This window comes from Lissotriton helveticus, chromosome 5_1 (genome assembly GCF_964261635.1).
Source record: "Lissotriton helveticus chromosome 5_1, aLisHel1.1, whole genome shotgun sequence".
NCBI lineage: Eukaryota > Metazoa > Chordata > Amphibia > Caudata > Salamandridae > Lissotriton > Lissotriton helveticus.
In genome coordinates this window covers 578,582,822-578,608,078 of record NC_136065.1, presented here as the reverse complement: position 1 = coordinate 578,608,078, position 25,257 = coordinate 578,582,822, and the positions used below count along the sequence as shown (strand labels likewise).

The 25,257-nt window shown below is 46.7% G+C and overlaps 1 protein-coding gene across 2 annotated transcripts in view; it reads left to right on the top strand.

The window, feature by feature from the left end:
* Positions 1–25,257, top strand: part of KIF20B (kinesin family member 20B) — a 608,549-nt gene that overhangs the window by 436,768 nt on the left and 146,524 nt on the right. For both annotated transcript variants that reach the window (XM_078642920.1, XM_078642919.1), the window contains exon 26: positions 2,286–2,441. In XM_078642920.1, the coding sequence (XP_078499046.1) occupies positions 2,286–2,441 (156 nt within the window). The remainder of the gene's footprint in view (positions 1–2,285; positions 2,442–25,257) is intronic.

The window sequence follows — 25,257 nt, the reverse complement described above, 5'->3', positions numbered from 1 at the left end:
TATAATGGGTTTTACCAAGTACCAAGTCAAGATTGGTACACAGCTGACTTACGCAGGGAAAAATCCTAGCGCAAATCCCAGTTGGAAAGTGAAAGACTTAAATTTAAATTGGCCCTCCATCTACCGTAATCATTTTTTTAAAAAAAGGCACGTAAAGATCACCTGATCACTAAACTTAATCAGGCAGGAAACTCATCAAAGGAGCTTTATAAAATTCTGAGCTCCTTTACCAATCCCTCTGCCTGCACCCAGCAGATTACTTCCTCGCAGGAACTAACACTAATCCAATGATGTCTCTGAATCTGTACCACCAGAATGCTTAGGTAAAGTCCTGAATAATTTTAATCCTATTCAGGTCTTGCAGGTGGAAACCATGCTAAGATTGGCAAAATCAGGATCCCCTCTGGATGTTATGCATGCCCACAAATATGCTCTCCTCGCCCCTCTCTTAGCCGCCCCTATTGCTGAGATCGTGAACACCTCTTTTAGTGAGGGTAGTCTGCCTCTTGACTGGAAAACTGCCCAAGTACTTCCGATTAAGAAGAAAGTAGGTGTTGGCCGAAGTACTTTCCAATTATCATCCCATCTCGCTCCTACCGCTCTTGAGCAAAATGGCTGAAAGTCATGTTAACACCCAATTAATAAACCACCTTGAGGACAATGGTATCCTTGATCCCTCACAGTCTGGGTTCAGACTTAATCACTCCACAGAGACAACTCTCATCAGGGTCACTGATTATATCAAACTAGCCTTGGATGATTAAGCTGTGCTGTTGATCTTGTTGGATCCGACAGCAGCTTTTGACACTCATCAGAAGCTGATACTGCGACTCAGCGAGGCCGGTCTGCAGGGACAAACTCTAAACTGGCTTGAATGCTTCTTAGACCAACGCGCGTAGACCATCAATCTGGGCCATTTTCGATCGCAAACACTGAAGCTTAACAATGGGTTGCCCTAGGGCTCCTGTTTGAGCCCGACTTTGTTTAACATCTATATGGCCCCCCTTGCTAAAGTCATCCGGCAGTGCGGCTTTACGTTGTTCTCTTACGCGGACGACACGCAACTACTCTTGTCTTTTGATAAAGACAAGGAGCTAGTTGATCCGTGTTTTGCTGGGGGCATGCTATCCGTATCAGAGTGGATGACGGAGCATTTCCTACAGTTAAACGTGATAAAAACAGAAATCTTGCTGTTTGGCGCTGCACAAACCGCATGGACCCCTGAGTGGTGGCCGACAGTGCTGGGCCCTACTCCCTCTCCCACCTTGGTGGCCAAAAATGTAGGGGTCCAACTGGATACTCAGCTATCTATGAAAAACCAAATTTTGACCACTGTAGGGACCTGCTACCACACCCTGAGTTTCCTGCGTAGAGTGTTCTTATGGCTGCCCCTTTCTGTACGCAGAACCCTAATTCAGGCTCTGATTATTGATCGCCGTGACTAATGCAATGCTCTATTGGCAGCCGCACGACTAGCCCTCAAGAAACCACTGCGCACTTCCCCGGGGCCACTGTTGAAATCTCTCCATTGGCTCCCTATCCGCCAGAGAATAACATTTAAGCTCTGCTGCCTAGCCCATAATTTATAGTACGAGCCCAAGCTATCTGGCAAACAAGGTTAAAATTTACTGTCCGAACCACCGTCTCAGATCTGAAGGGAAGGGACTGCTAGAGGTCCAGCGTTTTAGGAAAATCTGATTAAGAGGCAAACCGGTTGCCTATCTGGCCCCGAAATAAAGTCCACATTTGTAAAGCGCACAATCACCCGTAAGGGTCTCTAGGGGCTGGGGGCCGTCGGGAAGATTAAGCGAGCTATTGCCCAGAGTCACATGGTGCTGGGCTAACCTGCCGTCGGAGCCGGGGATCGAACCGTGGTCCCCAGATTCCAGCGTCAGTCGCCCTGGCCGCGGCGCCACACCTCTTCCACACCTTACCGGAGAACTTGCGCAAATGCACCAGTCTCACTCGCTTCAGGAACTCCTGAAGACTGAATTGTTTAAAGCTTAAGTAGTGGTGGCTCGTGCCTGTCTGAGACTCACTCTTCGACAGCGCGGAGATACCCCTTCTGGGCTGATTCCCGTGCTTTACAAATATAATACATACATACATGTTTTGGGTTTATTTTCATTAAAATTGTGGTCTTCTACAAAGTGTTATTGTAGACGCTTTGTGAAGATCTGTTAAGTTCTAAATACACTTCAAATTATAAAGATCACAACACAATTTCAAGTGTTGAGTTCTATATGTGGACTTATTCTTGCAATTTATAATTTTTAATCGCACAGGATTGTGAAGAGAAACATAATGCTGATCGAAAGAAATGGATGGAAGAAAAAATGGGACTTATATCCTTGGCAAAAGAAGCTGAGAATCACCGAAACCGAGAAATGCGGAAGTTCGCTGAAGATAGGGAGCGACATTTGAAACAGCAAACTGATTTTGTAAGTTTACCCCCGGTATTCATGGTTCAAAATTTCTTTTTGTTCCTGGGGCCCCATATATTGTTTGTTGTGCTGCCCTCAACCTTTACTGGTGGCTTCTATTTAGTGGTTGATACAAATTCCCTTGCAAAATATGTAAGGGAGAAGACTTGGTCATGGATAGCAAGACCAGCATATCCAGTTCTGCTCTTTGATAATGTTCTTTTATACCTATTATTGGGAGGGAATCCTGATGAAAGCAGTATGTTGTCCTTGGAAAGTTTGCTTGGACAGACATGCACATTTCATGTATGTCAAAGCACACTTTACTGAATTGGGAGCAGCTAAATTATATTGTCCACTTCATGATGATCAGTTTATCACTCTTCAAATGTTCGAAGGCTTAGTTGGCCTTTCTGTGTTTTAAACTTGTGACCTACAGTTCACTACAGATGCCAGCAGTGACTGTTAACTCACCTCACCAGCTCAAATACTGAGAACATAGTCACTCTCAACACTTGTATAGCAACATGGGTGCAATGCTACAAAATAACCTTGAGCTGTTAATAAATGATCTGAAAGCACCCATCATAGGGCAAAGCATTTTTGCTTTAAATTCATGTATTGTGTGTGATAGTGTAGTGGTAAATGTAAGTTTGTTTGCTATTCAGAGTTGTGAGTCCTAGTGCTTTGAGCCAACACAGGTAGTAGTAGTGCTAGGGATACTACTATCTGAAAGAGACACGTTAGTGATAGATTCCTTACCATAGAATATCCCCAGGCGTCAGACTGGATCTGGAAAGTTTTCGTCAGCAGTACCCCTGCGCGTCGATAGGTGGCGGCTGTTGGACCTGGGGTCTCCAGATCACTAAGGGTAGCCTGGCACAGTGTAGGAAGGTCAATCCCAAAGGCAATAAGTGTAAAGCTTGCGTATCACCCTTATAATAACCCAGCGACCATCCACTCAAAAATAATGACACTACACCGTATTTTATAAAAGTAGGAAAAGCTTTATCTTTCCTTCAGATTTCTCTTATTTGCATTTATAATAACATGTCATCTTTTCATAGAATTTCACCATTAGCATTGCTGCATTTATAACATGTCATCTTTTCATAGTATTTCACCATTAGCATTCCTGCATTACTATTTCAATTAGAGCAAAAGCTTCAGTCACACCAGTGAACCCTACTTTTTCACGGCACCAGCAGAAGCTTAGAATTGTTCATTAAAAGCATTAGGAGTAAATACAGGCAATCAAAAACCCTTAGTTTACATTGAGCATTTGGTTTTAACGACTGTCTATCCGAGTAGCGTCTAAACATGCAGTAGATTACGTTATTTCATTAGTGCAAAGTATCCATGCAAAAGGGGTTTTCAATTAGCACAGTCAGAGCCTTCTTTTACTTCAGAAGAGCTAGCGTACTCCCGGTTTAACCCCAGTAAGAGAACACCTTATTCGTGAAAGGAGGGCTTGACGCTTAGAGAATATTGGGTCATGCACTGCTCCTACGATTATCCCCAATTTCAGAGGAAAAGTAAATACGGCACTTTACTTGTGGTTAGCAACTGTCACGAAGGTCATGTGTCTTTCTCCCCCCTCCCTTTTTCTCAGCTAACCTTTGCTCCCTTGTGGTAAATAAATAAATAATACCCTATTTTTGACTAGACTTATAGCATAACAGATAGCTCAATAAATAAGAGTCAAGATTCGAGGTAGTAGGAGTTTCTGCAGGTTTATTACAGCATAAGGACAGGATCAGGACAACCTGCATAGGAATAGGACAATAAGGCCCGGCAGCTGCCGGGGCTAGGTCTGGGATGAGCGCGCTAACATTTAATAACAAAACATTGACTTATATACATAGCGCAAACACATAGCATTACATTGCAATAGGCGTAACAGTGGGTGGAGTAGAAGGCGTGACGCGTAGCAGTCGCGAGAGATAACAGTAATAAGAGGTGTAACTGGGAGTTTACTTAGACATGTGATGCAAAACGTAACAGAATATGTCATGAATGGGCGGAAACATTGGAGGGGGCTACCTAAGGAGCCGGGACCTCTAACCTAATGGTGCGCGGAAACTAGCAATGACGTGTTACTAGGAGAAGCTGGGGGCTACGAACTCTGTGCTAGGAGCAGAGACTAGAGTCTGGAGGGTCGGAGCGACATGTACCTAAACCCTATCTGGTATCTAATGTTTAGGGAACATGTTGATATAAACTAGAAGTCATGAGGGGAAAAGCTAACTTGATTCTAAGACTGGACCATGCATTATTCTACATGTAGTGTGTGATGAAGAATATTAAATGACCATTAAATACAGTATTTCTCTAACGTGGAGACGAGAAGGCTAGACAATGACGGAAACTATTGATGCAGTTCAGTAGCTTAGGAATGCAGAGGAGGAGGACTGAACTGATAGCAGGAACTATAACATACTTTTGGCAGACTCAGAGGCAGAGCCGGGGTGCACCGGGCACTGCGAGGCAGGAAGTAAGTGAAGGGTCGAGGATACAGGTGGGGGCTGTATTGCTCCTCAGCGAGGCTTTCAGGAGACAGGAGCTGAATCTGTGGTCCGGGCCCTTTTGAGGCCTGGAAACGGAGACTTTATAATTGAATAACGTGCACACTGAGAAACGTGGCAACATTACTTACATAGGTCTGATATTCGTAGTATTCACGAGGACTGGAAACTAACATACTAGAGGTGGACACAACTGGAATTGCGTCTTTAATCAGAAATGGGGAATAACATATGCATATTGATCATGCACACATAACACATGATGGATGAGGCGTAGGGACACAGAACATGGCAAAATTTACTTTTCCACATTCCCTCCTTGTCACTACGTTTCCATCAGGAAACATCAATATTCATGATACCGTCTATCATTTCATACAGTACCATTTGCTCGTCTCGAATTGTCTTGGAACGGGATTTAGAACGGGGCTTGGGACTGGGAATACAAGAGGTAGCACACATGCTGCAAATCGCAGGGCCACATTGTATACAGAGGCAGCAGCTAAATATGATCGCTACTGCAATACCTAGAAAGGACAGGACTTTCCATCCCCATGCGGAAATTACATTCCAGAACCAACCGGACCATGTCCAGGTGCCTGGATCTTGGTGTAACAGATGGGCAATTTTATGGAGTCTGGTTATAGCTGAATAAACAGACGGCGCGTTATTTGGAATGAAAATGCAACAACTGGATCCGAGAATTCTACAGGCCCCGCCCCTATCGGCCAGTATGACGTCAAGGACGAGACGATTCTGTAAAACGACAATTCTCATAAAGGATTGTTCTTCAGTTAAGTTACCTAGAGCGGAGGCAGTCTCATCTACTACTGCTTCAAGGGTTCTTGTTAACCTACGGATAAGCTTACTATTTACAACTGTACCTAAATAAGGGAAAACACCTTTATCTATATCAATGAATTGCTCTGCGGCGGTTTCAGTATAATCGACAATCGGGAGATTTCTCTTGTGTCTAGTGTGTACTAAGAAAGAATTCCTATGATAGTCAGGTGGGGCTAGAAAAACAGGTGGCAGTAGGAAAGCAATGTAACAGGTTCCCTCCCAATCGAGGGGCAGACGGACATATGCAGTTTGACCACAAATAAAATAAGAATGACGTGAAGCTTTGAAAATAGATTTCCTACTGTCACTATACTTGATAACAGTAGTACATTCACTATGACCTATATGTACAGAACCATAACTACGGACACATAATTCGCCTTTGACTGGTAGTACTGAAATAGCGGGTGAGTCTGGAGTAGTATCAGACTGAACATTCAGAACCATGAAATTCGACGAATAATTTCCTAAATTATATACTTCATTTTCTAAATCTAAACCTGTTCTGTGGGGGAAACCTTGCTTGTCTGGGAAACATGTACTGTTAAGAAAAGACATATCTGTTGAGGATGACGTTAACGTGGACCATGCTCCACACGAACCATTGTGTGAGAATGGATAAGGAAAGAGTGGCAGAACTCCCTTCGATGTCTGGAAAGGGGGGAGTCGACCACACACCCAACAATTTGTGGCATTGCTGGTCTGGTGTGAATAATGTAACATACGGATAAATGTGTTATTACGCATGGCGAGGCGGTATGAATATTCGTGAGGAGGCAGATCACTAAACGTGTGCTCTACTGTAGCATGAGCAGACATATTTACATGAGGAACTGGAAAACACAGTAAAAGTGCGTAGCTGGTGCAGGAAATCATTATGCTGAGAAATAATATGAAACTCAGAAAAACGATACATTTGATTGAACTTTGACTGACTCTCTCACTATGGGGGTCTATTTTATACATGTCAGAAACAGTCTAACCGTTTCACCTAGGGGAGGACTTATACAATCAAACTGGCTGACTTATTAGACCTGAGCTTTAACTTATACTCCTGTTGCGGAGTTTTCTCTAACAAGGGAGGGGTTGTAATAATGTCTTGTGCGGGACAGTCCTTTAAAACAATGTTCTGGCAATCCTTCGAATCCTGGGAAATGTTCTTGGAAATGTTTTTGAAGACTGGTTTTGATCCTTTGAAAAGTTTTACATGAGAAAGGTGGACCCACCCCTTCCTGCCTTCCAACTTGACGGCAGTACGGGTGGTCAAGAGGACCTGACGTGGCTCCTTCCAACGTGGTTCCAGCGGACTTGATCTGTCGAAATTTCTGATCATCACTAGGGAGCCTGGAACGATCTCGTGCGGTGCCACCTCGGTATTGTCTGGAAATGCGGCGGCAACCTGTGAACGACATGAGTTGAGGGCAGACATCAAGGAAGCTAGGTAATCTGTCAGCATATTACATGAAACATCGGTAATACTTCGGGGTCTAGGAGTACCCCACATGTTAGGGGGGCGGCCGAAAACGACCTCATACGGGGACAGACCTGATCTGGAATGTGCGACCATACGCATGTAAAACAGAGCGACTGGCAAAGCTACTAACCAGTCCACACCCTTGTCTTTACAAACTTTTGCTATACGGATTTTCAGAGTCTGATTATGTCTTTCGACTAGTCCAGCTGCTTCTGGATGGCGTACACAATGGAACTTCCACTGGTACCCTAACAAAAGGGAAACATGTTTCATGAGTTCGGATGAGAATGGCTGGCCGTTATCAGAATATACGACTCTAGGGAGTCCGTATCTAGGGAAGAATTCACGAACCAACTGCTTGGCAGTGGTCGCGGCTGTATAATCTGGGACTGGATATGCTTCTGTCCATCTGGACAAGGCGCATACAACTACAAGGACATACTTGAAACCTCGACATCGCTCCATTTGAATATAATCCATCTGGAGGACCTCAAAAGGGTGGTCAGGGGGCTGGAAACCACCTTGTTCCACCGGGACACTTTTACCTGGATTAAACTGACAACATATCATACAGGTACGGACTTTCTGCTTGGCTGCAGCTCGTAAATGCTTGTTGAACCAAATGTTCTGGATACTGTCTAACATAGCTTTTTCTCCTAAATGTGCTGGACTATGTGCGGTATTGATAATGACTTGAACCATAGAATCGGGGAGAAACCATGTGGCTCTACCCTTCGTTAACCATCCTTGATCTGTCTGGACCCCTCCTTGTACAGACCATTTCTTGATTTCATCGGGAGTAGCATGTAACTGGATATCTATGACATCTTGAGTAGGGTCCTTAACTGTCATGCATGTAGTCAGATCTGGAATATGTGTCTGATTAACTGGAATGTCTGGAGTCTGTGCTGTAAGCTTGGCTGTGCGGTCTGCTAAATCATTACCTTGGGAAATAATGTCAGTAACTTTCGTATGTGCTTTGCACTTCATGATAGCAATAGATGTCGGTAAATGTATGGCATCTAACAGGGCTTGAATAAGGAGACCATGCTGAATCTTGGTTCCATGAGAAGTCATAAAACCTCTCTCCTGCCAGAGCACTCCGAAGTCGTGTACAACTCCGAATGCGTAACGTGAATCTGTGTAAACATTAACCTTCAGGTTCTTGGCATGTATACAGGCATGTGTCAGAGCGACTAGCTCTGCTGCTTGAGCGGACAGGGTATCAATACGGTGTGTTTCAATAACTTCAGTGTCAGTAGTCACTGCATACGCGGCGACTAGTTCTCCTGTACTAGTTCTCATACATGAACCATCCACATAAAGTGTCAGGTCAGGATCTGGTAACGGAATATCTGTCAGGTCTTGTCTTGGCTTTGTCGTAATGTTAACTACTTCCACACAATCATGTGTGTCTGGATTTGAACTAACTGATGGTAACAGTGTAGCAGGATTCAGGACGTTGCAGCGTCTAATTTCTATGTGTGGCTGGAACAGTGTCAATTCATAACCTGTTAAACGTGCAATTGTCAAGTGCTGAGTTTGTGTTCGGTTTAAAAGAACTTCTACTGAATGTGGGACTTGTACTGTCAGGGAATGTCCTAAAACTATAGAATCACTTTGTCTGATAGCTAGTGCTGTGGCTGCAACTGACTTGAGGCACGCAGGCAACGCCTGGGCGACTGGATCTAATGTGCTCGAAAAATAAGCACAGGGCTTGTATTGACCTGCTTGATCTTGTGTGAGAACAGATAATGCTGTACCTTCGCGTTCTGTAACGAAAAGTGTAAAAGGCTTACTGTAGTTCGGTGTAGCTAGAACTGGAGCTTGACATAGGGCTTTCTTTAACTCGTTGAAACTAAGTGTATGGTCAGATGTCCAAGGGAGGACAGTCGATACGGCTGCCTCCTGTGTCGTTAACTGTATCAGTGGCTTGGCTAGGAATGCATACTGGGGAATCCATTGTCTACAATAAGAAGTAAGGCCGATAAAAGCACGTACCTCCTTCTGGGTTCTGGGCTGGGGAAGACTCGCTATTAACTGGATATGGTCGGGTGTCAACTGCCTACCCCTCTTGGACAGCAAGTGTCCTAAGTATACCACTTGCTGGACACAGAATTGAAGCTTCGAAGGTGACACCTTGTGTCCCATCTCGGCAAGGAAATACAAAACTGTAAGTGATGCTCGCTCGCAGTCACGTTCAGAACGGGCTGTGATCAGTAGATCATCGACATACTGGAGCAGGGCAGTGTCAGTTGGCATGTGAATGTTGTCTAGTTGTCTCTTGAGTGCTTGACTGTAAATACTAGGGCTTTCTGTGAAACCTTGAGGAGCGCGTGTAAACATATAGCTCCTTCCATTTAAACAGAATCCGAAAAGAAACTGGCTGTCTGGATGAATTGGAACACTAAAAAATGCATTCTTGAGGTCAATAACAGTGAAAAACATGGCTTCGAAATCAATGGCTGTTAACAGGGAAGAAATGTCTGGGACAACTGGGTACTGAGGAATAATACATTTATTAAGCTCTCGTAAATCAATCACTAATCGATATACTGGCGGTGCATTTGGATCAGTACGTTTCATGACTGGAATGATCGGAGAATTGCATACATTGGAGTCAGTTTCTACAACTACTCCTTGAACCATGAGCTCGTCAATAATTTTGGATAAGGCTGCTACAGCCTCAGGTGGCAATCTGTACTGCCTGATTCGTGGTAACACTACACCTGGTTTGAGAGTCACACGATAGGGTGTGATTTGCATGTAACCTACATCAGTTGGACCTTGCGCCCATAAATGCTGCGGAACATTAGACAATCTTGAATCAAAATCTCGTAATACATAGTGACCCTTAAAGTCACGTAGGAACAGACGTATTCCCTCTGGGGAACAGCAAATAACTGCACCTAACTCTTTCAATGTCTTAATGCCTAATAGATTTTCTGGACATGACTTAGTAAGTAACAGATCAGTAGTACGGGACAAGGGACCTACTTCTAGAGTAACTGGCTTTGATATCTCATTAACTATGGGTTTTCCTGAAAATCCAAGGGAAACATTTCTTGAGCCTGAGAGCGGAGCCCCTGGAACTTCGGCATGACTAATTGTGGTCCTACTTGCCCCTGTATCGATCAAAAACTTTCTGTCTTTCCCTAATACTTGACTATGAACATAGGGACCTTCTTGGTCTACAGGTATCTCGATGAGAGGCAAGCCTACCTCCCTCTCTAGGCTGTTTCATGAATATGACTGGTACTCTGGATACTCGGACTGTGCATACTGGTACATCTGCGATGTAACGTGCTGTGTTGCAGCAATAGGCTGCGGTACTGTAACTGTCTGTGGTGCATTCTGTGACTGAGGAGTCTGTGAAACTTGTTCTTGTCTCGGCGGACGTGGTCTTTCTTTAGTCTTACCAGTAGCTATGTTGTGCTTCAGAACTGCACACTCGTTTATAAAGTGACCTGGCTGTTTACAATAGTTGCAGTTCCCTTTAACGGGAGCCGCAGGATGACTGGCTTGATTCGGACCCCTCTTCTGACTGTCTTGAGGAACAGATTGTGCAACTAGCACTTTCATTTTCGTGTCTTTCATACGTTTTCTTTCGTGTTCTTGCTCTTCTCTAATTCTATTCTGGTGATACTGGAGCATCTGGAGCATCTGGGACGGAGTATTTGCTTGCCAGGTGCTTTCGACTTTCAAAACTCGGTTTTTAATTTGTGGACTTGAATTCTCGACTAATTTGGTAACGAAAAGATGAGGGTATGACTCACTACTTGTCTTGAGACCACTATTAATACTAAAACATTTTTCGAATCTAGAATAAAAATCACTAATATCCTCTTCTTGTTTCTGTTTACAGGCTGAGATTGCATCCCAGTCTTCTTTCCTAGTTGTCAATAATCTGGGTAAAACTTGAATCAATAATTCTGGTAATTCTTTACATTTATCTCCAAGACCGGTACCTGGTACTCGTGCCTTGTCTTCAGCTTCTAGAGCTGCCCAATCGATCTTTTTCTCTCCCACCTCCCATTCTTTTTCCTTTAACTTTTCATACACCCCTGCGGGTAGCAGGACCTTTAACATTTTAATGATATCTGGGTAAGTGTATTCTCCCATACGGAGCATGTCTTTTAATTCTCGATGGAACCCTGCTGGATCTTTGTCATGACAGGGAATTAATTTCTTCATTTCAAGAAGTTCCATCTTTGATATCGGAGTGTATACAAACACTCGTTGCATTACGCCACCCGCCCCTTGGACTGGGTGGACTTCTCGTAGCGGATTCTGTCTGTCTATGTAGAATGGTTTACTTTCCGGGGGTGAGACATGAACAAAATGCGGGTTCAGGAACGTTCTATACTTGTGGCGCTGTTCTAGAATGACACTAATTAAATCGGTACCTAGACCTCTCCATCTGTACTGGAGTAACTCGTTCAGGATATCATGTAACGGGCCTGGATCAGAATGTTGACCCTCATACAGGGTAATGAGGTGCTGGATCATATACATACCCACCAGTCGTTGCTCGGCTGGGGGCAGTTTCAGAAACATTTGTGCCACTATTTCGTCTGGAAAAGTGGTAGAATCAGTAATCCATCAGACTGCTGATCGGGCTAGTTCTTGTTCGTGCATGGTACTTAATTCGCTATAACCGACTCGTGATTTCAGAATGTGATCGGTAGCTTGAAATACTTGTTCTAGAGAGCCTCGTTCTGGTGCTGGATGATGAAACATAGACTTAGGTTCTGGACGTAAATGGCTATCTGGAAATCTGGATTTTCCTACATACGCTATTCTGGCGGGATTCTCGTCTTCCTCTTCAGGATCAGAGACACTTTCTTTCTCGCTTACTTGTGCTGCTTTACGCTGTTCGTGTAACCTTATTATTTCTTTACTAATTTTCTTGTACATACTTTCCATGGCACTAATGGTCTTGTGCTTACCCTCGGCTATATTATCACTCCACCTTGTCAGGATTCTCATTTCGGCGGGATCTTTAGACGGGTAATCTTGTTCTCTTATTAGACAATTGATCAGGAACTTTAATATCATGAGCTGAATCTCGGCTTTCCTTTGGGACATAATCTCGCCAATACTTTCTGGATCATCCCCTGTACGGATGAAACGATATATTCTGTCTAAATCTTCTTTCATATTTGGTAAGGTGACTAGATACTCGGTCACCCTTCTTACGCGTACGGAATATAAAACCATATTATACTCGCCTGGGACTGTGTCATAGACGCATTCGGCAAGGGCTTGTCTGATTTCTGTAACTGACTTATTACTTTTTGGAGTACGCTGTGATGCTTGAGCATGTAATTCGAGTGCTGACAAACGCTTGTGAGGCGGCGGGGTTTGAGGAGGACCTCCTCCTGCGGCCCCTAGACTAGAATCGTCGACTGACATTCTTCGTGCTTGCAGGGTCGGTAATTGTAACGTGGGCTGAACTTGCATGGCAGGCTGACCCGGGGGTACCGTAACAGGTACTCCGGTGTCTGGAGAAACGGGAAGTGCCTGATTTACAGGGACAGGCGGAGCGCGAACTGGATTGGCATATTCTGGAACTGTGTCGTCCAAATAGGACGAAATAAAAATATCAGCTGCGGTCGGTTTGTGACGTAGCTTGGTCGGAACTAATGGTGGCGGGAAATTACTGGATGCCTCTGGGGTCGCTTTTGGCAAGCCTTCGGCAAGGAGAGGATACATACCCTTAATAAGGGCATGCCTCTGTCTGTCTGACTGTTCGGCTTTAACTTGTTCACCTATCTCGATTAATTCTCTTTCTTGGGCTCGTTCTTGGGATTCTCTACTTAACTCTGACTTTCTGACTTCCTTTTCCGTTCTTCTATGCGCTTCCTTACGCCATAACTCGATGGCATCTTTCTGTGACTGTCTGGCTTTCTTTTTCCATAATGCTTCTTCTACTCGCATGATACATTCGGCATCCCATGTACCCGATACGGGCCATCTATACTTTTCTTCTAACTGTTTGGTATACTCTACCCATAAATCTAGATACAATATGGCGCTTATGCCATGTTTCTGATACATAAAGTGACCTGGACTGTCCCTAGGCGGAACAGGAACTGCTGCTTCCAGCAGACCCTTTCTAGTTTTTAACTGACGTAACTTGGAAAAGAGCGGCATTCTAAACTTGAATCGGAACACAATACAATACACGAAAAACAGTAACAATTGGGAAAACAATTCAGGCATACCACGACATTGGAAATACATTAAACAACATTATAAATAACAGTTCGAACAGAATACTACCTGAAAATACTGAAAACAGAAACAGAACAGAATTCTCGAGAACGGAACAGACTAGAGTTACTGGATGCACTGCTATAACAGTACGGAACATACCGGTCCCATAAAGGAACGCATCAAGACCCGTATCCACCTAGGTGAACACTTCGTTTGTGGGCTTGGGTACCACCAACCCACGGACCAGGAGTCAATTTAGACTGACCCTGTCTAGACACTACCCCAGCAATGGTACTCACCGGGCAGCACGGAACGGAAGGCCTCGGACTGGACTGGACGACGACGACGAACTTCGGACTTCGGACTTCAGTTACGGGTGGGCCTCCGGATACCTCGGACCTTGGACTCTCGGCTTGGGCTCTGGTCGGGACTCGCCGCGTTCCTCCACCGTCTCGTTCGGATGCTGGACCGCCTCCTCCGTCTCCTCCGTGGGCCTGAGGGATACTTGAAGCAGAAATATCTTCACTTGGCCAGTATGGTTCCGTCACGACTGCAGAGGGTCAGGGGGTCGGCGTGGCTTCACCGACGCGTGGGGAAAGGGCAAGTCCCTATTCGGGCGCCATTATGTGGTAAATAAATAAATAATACCCTATTTTTGACTAGACTTATAGCATAACAGATAGCTCAATAAATAAGAGTCAAGATTCGAGGTAGTAGGAGTTTCTGCAGGTTTATTACAGCATAAGGACAGGATCAGGACAACCTGCATAGGAATAGGACAATAAGGCCCGGCAGCTGCCGGGGCTAGGTCTGGGATGAGCGCGCTAACATTTAATAACAAAACATTGACTTATATACATAGCGCAAACACATAGCATTACATTGCAATAGGCGTAACAGTGGGTGGAGTAGAAGGCGTGACGCGTAGCAGTCGCGAGAGATAACAGTAATAAGAGGTGTAACTGGGAGTTTACTTAGACATGTGATGCAAAACGTAACAGAATATGTCATGAATGGGCGGAAACATTGGAGGGGGCTACCTAAGGAGCCGGGACCTCTAACCTAATGGTGCGCGGAAACTAGCAATGACGTGTTACTAGGAGAAGCTGGGGGCTACGAACTCTGTGCTAGGAGCAGAGACTAGAGTCTGGAGGGTCGGAGCGACATGTACCTAAACCCTATCTGGTATCTAATGTTTAGGGAACATGTTGATATAAACTAGAAGTCATGAGGGGAAAAGCTAACTTGATTCTAAGACTGGACCATGCATTATTCTACATGTAGTGTGTGATGAAGAATATTAAATGACCATTAAATACAGTATTTCTCTAACGTGGAGACGAGAAGGCTAGACAATGACGGAAACTATTGATGCAGTTCAGTAGCTTAGGAATGCAGAGGAGGAGGACTGAACTGATAGCAGGAACTATAACATACTTTTGGCAGACTCAGAGGCAGAGCCGGGGTGCACCGGGCACTGCGAGGCAGGAAGTAAGTGAAGGGTCGAGGATACAGGTGGGGGCTGTATCGCTCCTCAGCGAGGCTTTCAGGAGACAGGAGCTGAATCTGTGGTCCGGGCCCTTTTGAGGCCTGGAAACGGAGACTTTATAATTGAATAACGTGCACACTGAGAAACGTGGCAACATTACTTACATAGGTCTGATATTCGTAGTATTCACGAGGACTGGAAACTAACATACTAGAGGTGGACACAACTGGAATTGCGTCTTTAATCAGAAATGGGGAATAACATATGCATATTGATCATGCACACATAACACATGATGGATGAGGCGTAGGGACACAGAACATGGCAAAATTTACTTTTCCACACCCTCCTGCAGGGAAACCTCAGCGCACGTCTCGTACACTGGCTAAGGGTGGGGGTTAAATTCCTCTTTCACCAGTCACTGGAGCAAGCCCCCCTCCCGAGGGTAAACCAGCCACCTGTTCAAGGCGCTTTCAGGCGGCAACTCCCCTTCCAAGATCGGCACCATAAGCCCCGCGCTCTCGCGGAAGCGCAGCGTGATGCCGGGTTCTCCGGTGCGTCTTTGCCTCCGTTCCTCCCTCAAGGCAAGACGCACCGCCTCACGGCCCGCCCCCGCTCCTCCTCCTCACGTCAGGGCGGGACGCTACTCCGGTCTCCGTGGCCTAGCAACCACCTCAAGGACGCTGCGCACACCCTGACAGTGCCGGCCCCTTTTCCACAGTTTCGTTTGTGGGGACGTCGCCTTACCTTCCTAGTGTAATCCTATGGCCCAGGTCTCTGAGGTAAAAAAAATTTGACAGTTAAAAGCCACCATTTTGTGTGTCTATGTATTCAGTCAGAAAGGCACCTAGGCCTCAGGAAAAAGACTGAGGGCAAAGGGCACCTAACCCCTAGGTCAACACCTGACAAATTCCAGTGGACATAAAAACAAAGAGATTGAGGAGCAAAAGGGGTAAAAATAAATAAATAAATAGGAGGGACCACCCAAAGGGCTGACAGGTCTAACAGCGGCTTATGGCTCCGTGTGCTTTGTTGGCGTCGTATTTGCCAAAATTACGTCACTGGAGCTACTTAGACGCGCCCACGCACCCTGACGTCACTTCTTTTTTTTTATCCGCACCAGCAAGCTCAGATCCGGAGAAACTGGTACCCCGTCACTTGTGGACTAAAGTATTTGTTTGATATAAATTGTAAGTAAACTTACTCCTGGTACATAGGGATGACCGGTTTCAAGCTTTGCGAGGCCTGTCCGCACACGATGTCGCTGACGGACCCGCACCGTGAGTGTCTCTTCTGCCTGGGGCGTGAGCACGACACCGAGTCGTGTTCCCACTGCCGGGCCATGGCCCTGAAAACTTTGCGGGAGCGATCCCAAAAGTGGCTGGACGCCCGGAAGTCATCCCCACGTCGTTCTAGGCCCCGGTCCCGTGGGAGGTTAAGGGCCCGGTCGCAGAGCAAGCACCGTCATTCGAAGTCTTCGCACTCGGAGTCAGGTAAGGCGAAGCACAAAAATTCGAAGAAGCGTTGCCACTCTTAGTCCTCCCCTCGCCGGTCGGGGGACGCGGCTGAGGGGGCAGGTGGCACCGCCCCTGCGGCTCCAACGAAGCCTGAACAGTTACCGTTGGCCTACCCACCTTTCCCGGGTCCATCGGCGACTCCAGCTGAATTGCAAGAGTTTGTGTCTGCCATGGCAGGTATCTTCGGCCCGTGCGGCCCTGTGGGATCGCCTTCAGGCCCCGGGGGCCCCCACTATTCCGCGTTCCTCGACATCACCGGCTCCAGCCCCGACGTCGTAGACACCTAGAAGCCTCCATGGCTCCCCGTTCCTGCTGGTGGACCCTGTACGGCCCCCACTAACATCGGTGCAGACGTCAGACTCCGGCATCAACTTCTTTTCCGACGCCGAACCGGTGCCGAGGAATGTCTCCCGATGCTGATGGGAAACTTTTACCCTTTTCTTCACCCACGTACTCGTCCACTTGTGGAGGATGGGGAGGACTGGGTAGGGTTTGAAGACCCCCTCGCAGCACAGTGTGAGTCCGTTCAGACTGGGATGAGGAGCCGAAGGCAGGTGGCCCGTATTTCACTCCGGCGCCTGGTTCACCATCTCCTTCCGCTACTATGGAGGAGAGTGGTACCTTTTCCACGGTGCTACGTAGGGCGGCCGAGGCTCTTGACCTCGAGCTCCCTACACTGGCTGTCAGGACAAACCTACTGACTGAAGTGCTTTGGCCAGCTTCTTCTACAGAACTGCTGTTGCCGTTTAATGATGCACTTACTGATGTGCTTCTGGGCACTTGGTTCCGGCCCAACACAGGGGCCCCTGTGGACAAGGGTGTGAGCTGAAGCCATGGCCCGGCCCCGGGCGACCCTGCCTTCCTCACCCAGCACCCTACACCTGAGAGTTTGGTGGTTTAGGCCTCCATATCCCCGAGGGCGTTTACTTCTGCTCCACTGTGATCTGTGAACACTGCCTGTCTCTTGGGCCGCTATTCCCATTCTGCATGGGATGCGGTTGAGCAGGTGCTACCTCAGTGTCCAGAGGTGGCCTGGACAGTTCTCTCCTGGGCTCTTATGGGCGGGAGAGATGCGGCCAAGTTCACTATACTTTGTGGACTTGATACCGCTGATTCGCTGGGTAGGGCGATTTCCACAACGGTGGCGCTACGTCGTCATGCCTGGTTGAGAATGACTGGCTTTTCTGCCGATGTCCCGAATAGTTCGATGGACATGCCCTTTGATGGCACCTGCCTCTTTGGTGATAAAGCAAATTCCACTTTGGAGCGTTTTAAGGACTCGGGCCACGGCCAAGTCCTTAGGCCTTTCGGCCACATGTACTCCTTCCACTTCTAACTTTCGTTGCTTTTGAAACTCCGGAAGAGGCGTGCAAACACGTTAATTTCAGAACAAGCCTGCGCAGCAACAGTCCAAGCGCAGCCACGGACGTGGGGCTCGCAGAGGCGGGTCACGGAGCCAGTGTATGGGTCAGTCCACCAACACCCCCGCTGCCAGTGCCTCCAGACCTTCCTAGTCCGGTGTTTCAGGCCCACCAGACGCTAGTGGGGGGAAGGATTCGCCATCGCCTCCGCCACTGGCACACCATTACATCAGACTGGTGGGTTCTGGAGATTGTTCAAAGGGGCTACATTCTCCCCTTCTAGTCTATCTCCCACCCGCCCAGCCATGCCACTGCAGTTCCACCGTATGTCGGGTATCATTTGGCACTTCTCCAGCAGGAGGTTGCAGCTCTCTTAGCCAAGGGGACCATCTAGCGCGTTCCGACGCCAGAAGTAGGTCATGGTTGTTACACCCACTAGTTCTTGATTCCAAAGAAGGACAATGGTCTACGTCCCATCTTAGACCTTCGGAACGTCAATCGCTTCCTCCGGAAGGAGAAGTTCAAAATGCTCACTGTGGATCAGGTCTTGTCTGCTCTCAACCCACAAGACTGGATGGTGGCACTGGACCTGCAGGGCGCTTATTTCCATATTTCCGTCCTGCCGGCCCATCGGCGTTACCTGCGATTCACGGCGGGCCAGGATCATTTTCAGTTCACTGTGCTCCCCTTTGGCCTTACCAACACCCCGCGGGTGTTCACGAAAGTGATGGCGGTGGTCGTAGCTCATCTGCGCAGATCGGGGGTTTCAGTCTTCCCCTATCTCGACGACTGGTTGTTCAAGGCGGGCTCGCCCCAGACAGTAGTCTCCCACCTCCAGACTACAGCCGACCTCCTGCATTTGTTGGGGTTTTCCATCAACATGCTGAAGTCACACCTGATTCCCTCCCAGAAGCTCCTCTTCATCAGAGCGGTTTCGGATTTATCCTCCCGAACAGCGAGTCCAGGACTTTCGGCCTATGATTCCGAACTTTCAGCCCTTGTCCTGGGTTTTGGTCAAGAAGACCTTGAGGCTGCTGGGACTCATGGCCTCCTGCATCCTGCTGACCAACCATGCCAGGTGGCACATGCGGGCTCTGCAGTGAGACCTAAAGTTTCAGTGGGCGCAGCATCGGGGGAACCTGTCCAACTCTGTCCAGATCTCGGAGGGCACTGCACTACAATTGCAGTGGTGGCTCACGAATCCGCATTGGGTCAGCAGTAGATCCTTCCTTCCCCATCCGGAGCACACAGTGGTGACGGATTTGTCGCTCCTGGGATGGGGCGGCCACATGGGCGAGGCAGAGATCAGAGGTCTCGGGCGGAGTCCTGGCTCCATATCAACTTTCTGGAGCTTCGGGCGATCCTTCTTGCACTGAAGACATTCCTTCCCTCTGTCGGGGGGCAGGGTAGTGCAGTTATTACTTCTGCCCAGAGTGCTGAAGATCAGGCGCGACCTGGCCAAAGTCATCCTTGTGGCTTCGGACTGGGCTCGAAGAGTCTAGTATCCTGAGCTACTCTGTATGAGCCTGGATCCCCCGATCCAACTGCCTCTGCGGGAGGATCTTCTGTTGCAGCAGCAGGGGACTGTTCTCCACCTGAACCTGCCCAGCCTCCACCTACATGCATGGAGATTGAGCGGTGACTGTTGATTCCATTTGACTTGCCTCCTGAAGTCTGTGTTGTCATTCTGGCAGCCAGGCGTCTCTCCACTAAATCGGTATACGCCCTCAGGTGGAACAAATTTGTGGCATGGTGAAGAGCCAAGACTGTAGATCCCCTTTCTGTCCCTCTTACTGAGGTCCTTTTGTTCCTTCTTTCTCTGGTCCGGCAGGGCTCTTCTCTGGGCACTATCAAGGGCTACCTGTCTGCCATTTCAGCCTTTCTGAGGCTTCGAGATCAGCCTTCTCTTTTCAAGTCCTCTGTTGTACAGAGATTCTTAAAAGGCATTACGCATATGTTCCCTCCTGTTCTTTCATAATGCGTCAGTGGGACTTGAATCTTGTTTTGACTTATCTCATGTGCGCTCCTTTTGAGCCGCTTTACAATTGTCCTTTACATCTTCTGTCTTTGAAAACTGTCTGCCTGGTGGCTATCACCTCGGCCAGGAGAGTGAGTTGGCTTCAGGCTCTTTCTTGTAAGCCTCCTTTTCTGTCAGTTCATTCGGACAAGGTTGTGCTTCGCACTCGTCCTTCCTTCTTGCCAAAGGTGGTCACTGCCTTCCACATTGGACAGACTACCACCTTGCCCACTTTGTCTGCCTCCACATCCTTCCAGAGAGGAAGAGAGGCTCCACCGTCTGGACCCAAAACGTGCGCTCCCATTTTACCTGAACCGTACACAAGCATTCCAAGTGGAGGACCAGCTCTTTGTTGGCTACGCAGGCGCCAAAAAAGGCTGGGCTGTTTACAAGAGGACTATCTCCTGCTGGGTCGTCTTGTGTATCAAGGCCTGTTCTGTGGCTAAAAAGGAACCTCCGGTGGGGCTGCGTGCCCATTCCACCAGGGCATCAGCAGCCACTATGGCATTGGAACGTGGTGTCCACCTGCAAGACATCTGTTAGGGTGCCACGTGGGCTTCACTGCACACTTTAACAAAGCATTATTGCCTTGACAGTCTCGTCTGGAGGGACGGCTTCTTTGGCCGTGACTTTCTGGTGTAATCTTATTCGCAGACCCACCACCAGGGTTGGTATTGCTGGGGTATCTATTCTAAGGTAAGGAATCTATCACTAACGTGTCTCTTTCAGATGCACAAGTTACTACTTGTGTAACGATAGATCTGTAAGACATTAGTTAGTGACAGATTCCTTACCGCCCCACCCATCCTCCCCGAACTACAAACTGATTTCTGGGGTTAAGGTCATCCTTTCGGGCCCTAGTTTCTATGCACCAGTGGTCACTATCTTACATGGCTCTGCGTTCTTGTCACGGAAAGTTGTGTACAGAACTGACGTACGAGCACGTGGGCACGTCTAAGTAGCTCCAGTGACGACATCTCAGCGAATACAATGCACGCGGAGCCTTACGACGACACCTATCGACGCAGGGATACTGCTGACGAAAGCTTTCCGGATCCAGTCTGACACCTGGGGATATTCTAGGGTAAGGAATCTATCACTAACTAATGTCTCTTACAGATATATTGTTACACAAATAGTAACTTGTGCTTCAATGCCACCAGTTATAGTAGTATTAGTAGAAGAACGGATGGAAGTGGTACAAATAGTAGAAGTAACTGGGCGGGTTTGCTGTCATTTCTATCAAGTAAAAATGTGCAGCATTGGCAAGCAGATGTCTGAAGGTTTGGAGAGTGTAGAATGGCACTGAAGAGAGGTCTTTAAGACAAGGTCGCTAGTCCAGTGGGTTTTGAGGGTGGTTGTGGGTCCAGAACATCCGATGTTCAAACTTGTTTAAATAAAAACGAACATAAACTGTTATAATGCACCCTTGCTACTGTTGTGAGTCTGCAAATGATGTGGATATTTTGGGGGTTTTATTGCAATTCTCTGCTTACCATTCTTTACACTATCCTTAATTGACTTAACGTTACTTATTGTACCTCTGTGTAATTTTTCAGTTATCTTTATTATTTGAGCCAAAAACTTTAAGCATGTATGTCCAATTGTACATGTCTGTTCATTATGCTTGATTCTTGTTTGTTCCACCAATTCCACCCTCACCAAACATGCATTTACATGTAGATACGAGTATTTAACCATGTTATTCTTACTTATGCAGAACAATTCCATTGTTATATGCCTGACTTGTTTATATATTTGCTAGAAAGAGGCACAATGATTTTTCATCCCTTTCCCCAGGCTAGGTCTTAAAGACATCTATTCAACCAGTGTCTCATGCTGCAGTTTCCTGATCCTTGGGTCAGCATCAAAGATGTCTAGGTCATTTTATTAAGCAAGCAGAAGCTTTTACAAAGAGCAGGCATGGTGCATACCTAGGACTAGCAGAAGAGGAGACAACTTTAAGCTATGCTGTAGAAAAGGTGTGGCCCTTCAACTCTTGCCCATTACCTGATGCAAAGCGATGAAAGCAGACCATCGGCACAGTGGCTAAAGAGATGCATATAGCTGGTGGTGACCACTCTTGAGCAGGGAACTCCCTCAAAAACAAAGGAAAAGTATTCTTTCTTTGCGACTATCCACACGTTGATCTAGATCCCAGAATAGGAAGTATTTGTTGCTTTGGTGATACATTGGTGATTAAATTGATGATTAGTCAGGATTTACTTCTGATGGGTAATTCAACCTGCACATTCCTCAATCCTTAAATCTCCCTAGGCACCAGACTGGATCGACAAACCTCAAATAGATCTCTAGTGACTGCAGAGGGTGCAGCATTTCAGTCCAGGCTGCAACACCTCTCCGAATGTGACTACATGGAGCTGTATAAGTAACTACCCAAGCACTTTCATGTCGGTCCATTCTCCCCCCCCCCCCCCCCCCCTTTCAATAAGGACCCAGAGTTCCTCTTTCCTGGAATTTTTCTCCAATAATTTTTTTCAGTGCCTCCAGGGACTGTGCCGTCCCAGATACGGTCGGGTCCCACCGGCTGTGGCCCCATCCGAGTTCTACCCTGAAAGCATGCAACACTTTACCTCTGGTCTGACGAATCCGGACCCTGTTCAGGGCCTTGCTCATGTGGTGCCTTTTTCCCTTTGGAATTTGCCAGTGAATGAGAAAACAAACCCTCAAAGGCTCAAGACCCTGATATTTGAGTTAGTTGTTTACTCGCGTCTTGCTCTAGAACCTACTCTTAGTGGACCTGGTCAAAATGATTCCTTTCTGTCATCTTCCCCAGGCTCTTCCACATCGATCCGCCCTTGGGATTCCTCCTTTGCTCATTGTCACTCTCAACTGAGGGAAAGGTTGTTTAGTTAGCGTAATCTTATTTCCTAGATCTAGACCTAGATTCCTTGTCTAATTTGGCACATGCCTCATTAGGCAGAGGTCCGGCACTGGTGCTGTGACTGCATTTCGAACTTTGATACCCAAGCTTTTCAGGCCCCTGGAACTGATCATGCTTGTGTGGCGGCATAAACCCAGGCTCTTCTGGGGAGGTTTTGGCCTCCACCGATTCCCTCAGGTGCTCACAAGTTTCACGACCACAACCCTGCCACAAGTCTCCCATGCGGTCTGCTAATGCCATCTCTGCTCGATTGCCCATGTTTTTTGGCGGAAGATCTTTCCATTTGCATTGTCATCTGCATAGTTCTAGGATAATCTTTGTTTGATGAAGCCTTCAGTCACCACCTGGAACACATTGCTGTGTGCACCTTGTGTCGTGTATTTCTATAGGTTCTGAATCAGTCCCCCTATTCCTGACCCTATTCTGGTTAAACTAACTATCAAGTTAACTAACAGTCAGCCCATGAGGCAAGAAAACCCCCATGATGCAGATACCGTTATCTGACGCAGTCACACTACGGCACAGGAACGTGTTATCTGATTAGGTCATAACGCTTGAGATCTAATTAGACAAGCGACATTCCTCCAGCCCCTGATAAGGCATACGACGTTCTCATAACAAATCAAACCTATGACAACCTGGATAATCCGTGCGGCCATTGTTTTGATTTCACAGAGAACTTTAGTAAAGAATGTGCTAACGAGCAAGTCGTATGACATCTTTATTGACGTATCTATGTCCATCCTTACGTCAATCTCGGCACCTTTAATGTATAAATATTGCCGACCTTGCCCTATGCAAACACACGCGTGGTGACAAGACGGAGCAGCCACCCTTGCCGAAGCCGAGAGCAGAAGCAGACCCCGCTGGCAGCAGCCCCGCCTTCCTGACTCGCTGAGAGACGCGCTGCTATCTCAAGCCGAGAGACCCAGCACCGGCGCTTCTGGGCAGCCCTCGCAGGCAGCCTGGAATATCGAGAGCAGAGAAAGAGATACCATTCCTCATTCATCCTAACTTCCAGGTACAGAACTGAATAACCCCTCACAGAGAATTCTTTAGTTATTCACTTGGCAAAAACAAACTTAACTTAAACTGTAACTTTCTATTCCCGCCCACGCATTAGACTTAGGTCAGGTACACGGGGTAGGCGTATTTAGAAACACCAGTTGAGCACGTTTAGTCAAATGTATATGTGTATGTAAATATATCTTAATCATTTTAAACATCATATGGCTCAGAAACCATATCAATGTTTTTACAGTATTATTTTATACTATTGCTTTTAATGTATGCACTTTACTTAACTATAAGTATTGCAATAATATCGATCCATTTCTCTTGTACGAGAAAAGAGACTGATCAATAAATAACACCTTTTTATTGAACACGCCCGTCTCTTCCTTTTCTCTACATTCTGATGAGACTAAGAACGCACGTACTGACTGAGTAAAATAATTGCCTTGTGCTCACACGACTCTTGAGATTGACTCTTGATTAGGGGAGAGCAAAGTTGTCATGTTCTATGGTTGTCAGAAACTAAATCCCTTCTTGTCTAATCAGGGAAGTTAATCCTTCCTTGAACATTCGAGAAAGTTTCTAGCGAACTCTGAGCTTAGCTGGCAAACCCAAAAATTAAGTCTAGTATCGACAGTAGTAGACCTAGTTAACGTCTGGTCTAGGCCTTTACTGCTGTAGGTACTATTCCAATGCGCAGAGCCTATTGGGAAAATAGGAGCTACACTACATGGCGCCCAACGTGTTTGGAAAGGGCGATAAAACTAACGTAAGACATTTAGAGTAACTCAGTCGTGCTTTCTCACTCAGACCCCTTTTCCCACATACTCCAAAGACGTCTGGAGTGGGTGAAAGGTAATATCCTCCAAAACCTCGCAGGAGGGAACTCCTATGTATGGTTTTTGGTCAAGTCAACGTTGAAGGATAAAACAGTTCCAAAATATTGTGCATCTAATCTCTGTTTCCATAAAGAAACCTGATCTGCAAATAAACATAATACCATTCTGTCAGTAAAATGGACAGCGATGAAGAAAGAGAGGCTACTAGATTAGCAGCTGAAATAGCAGCAGCTGACACTACAGCACTCGATGCAGACCCGGATATAATACTCATCCAGGTCGCCAAAAGGAGATCTATAACCTTAAAACTTATAGAAAATGGACTGACACCTAGAGGTGGCACAGTCATATTCGTAATTGAGGCACACGAATATCGGCAGACAGAGGTATACTATTCATGGATACATTTTCCAGCAGCAAATGCTGTAACAAAGTACTTCCACTATTACAAAGTAGAGGAACCTCCTAATGAGTACACTCCTTTCGAGGAGGTGGAAGTACCACTCAAATTCCAAGAGCATTTGCTCTTATTTGATGGCGCCCTAAAACACAATAATCACATCACAAGGCTCGGTCCTTTAGGAAGACCAGGAGCAACGTGGCCGGTCTTAGCCGGATACACACCACATCC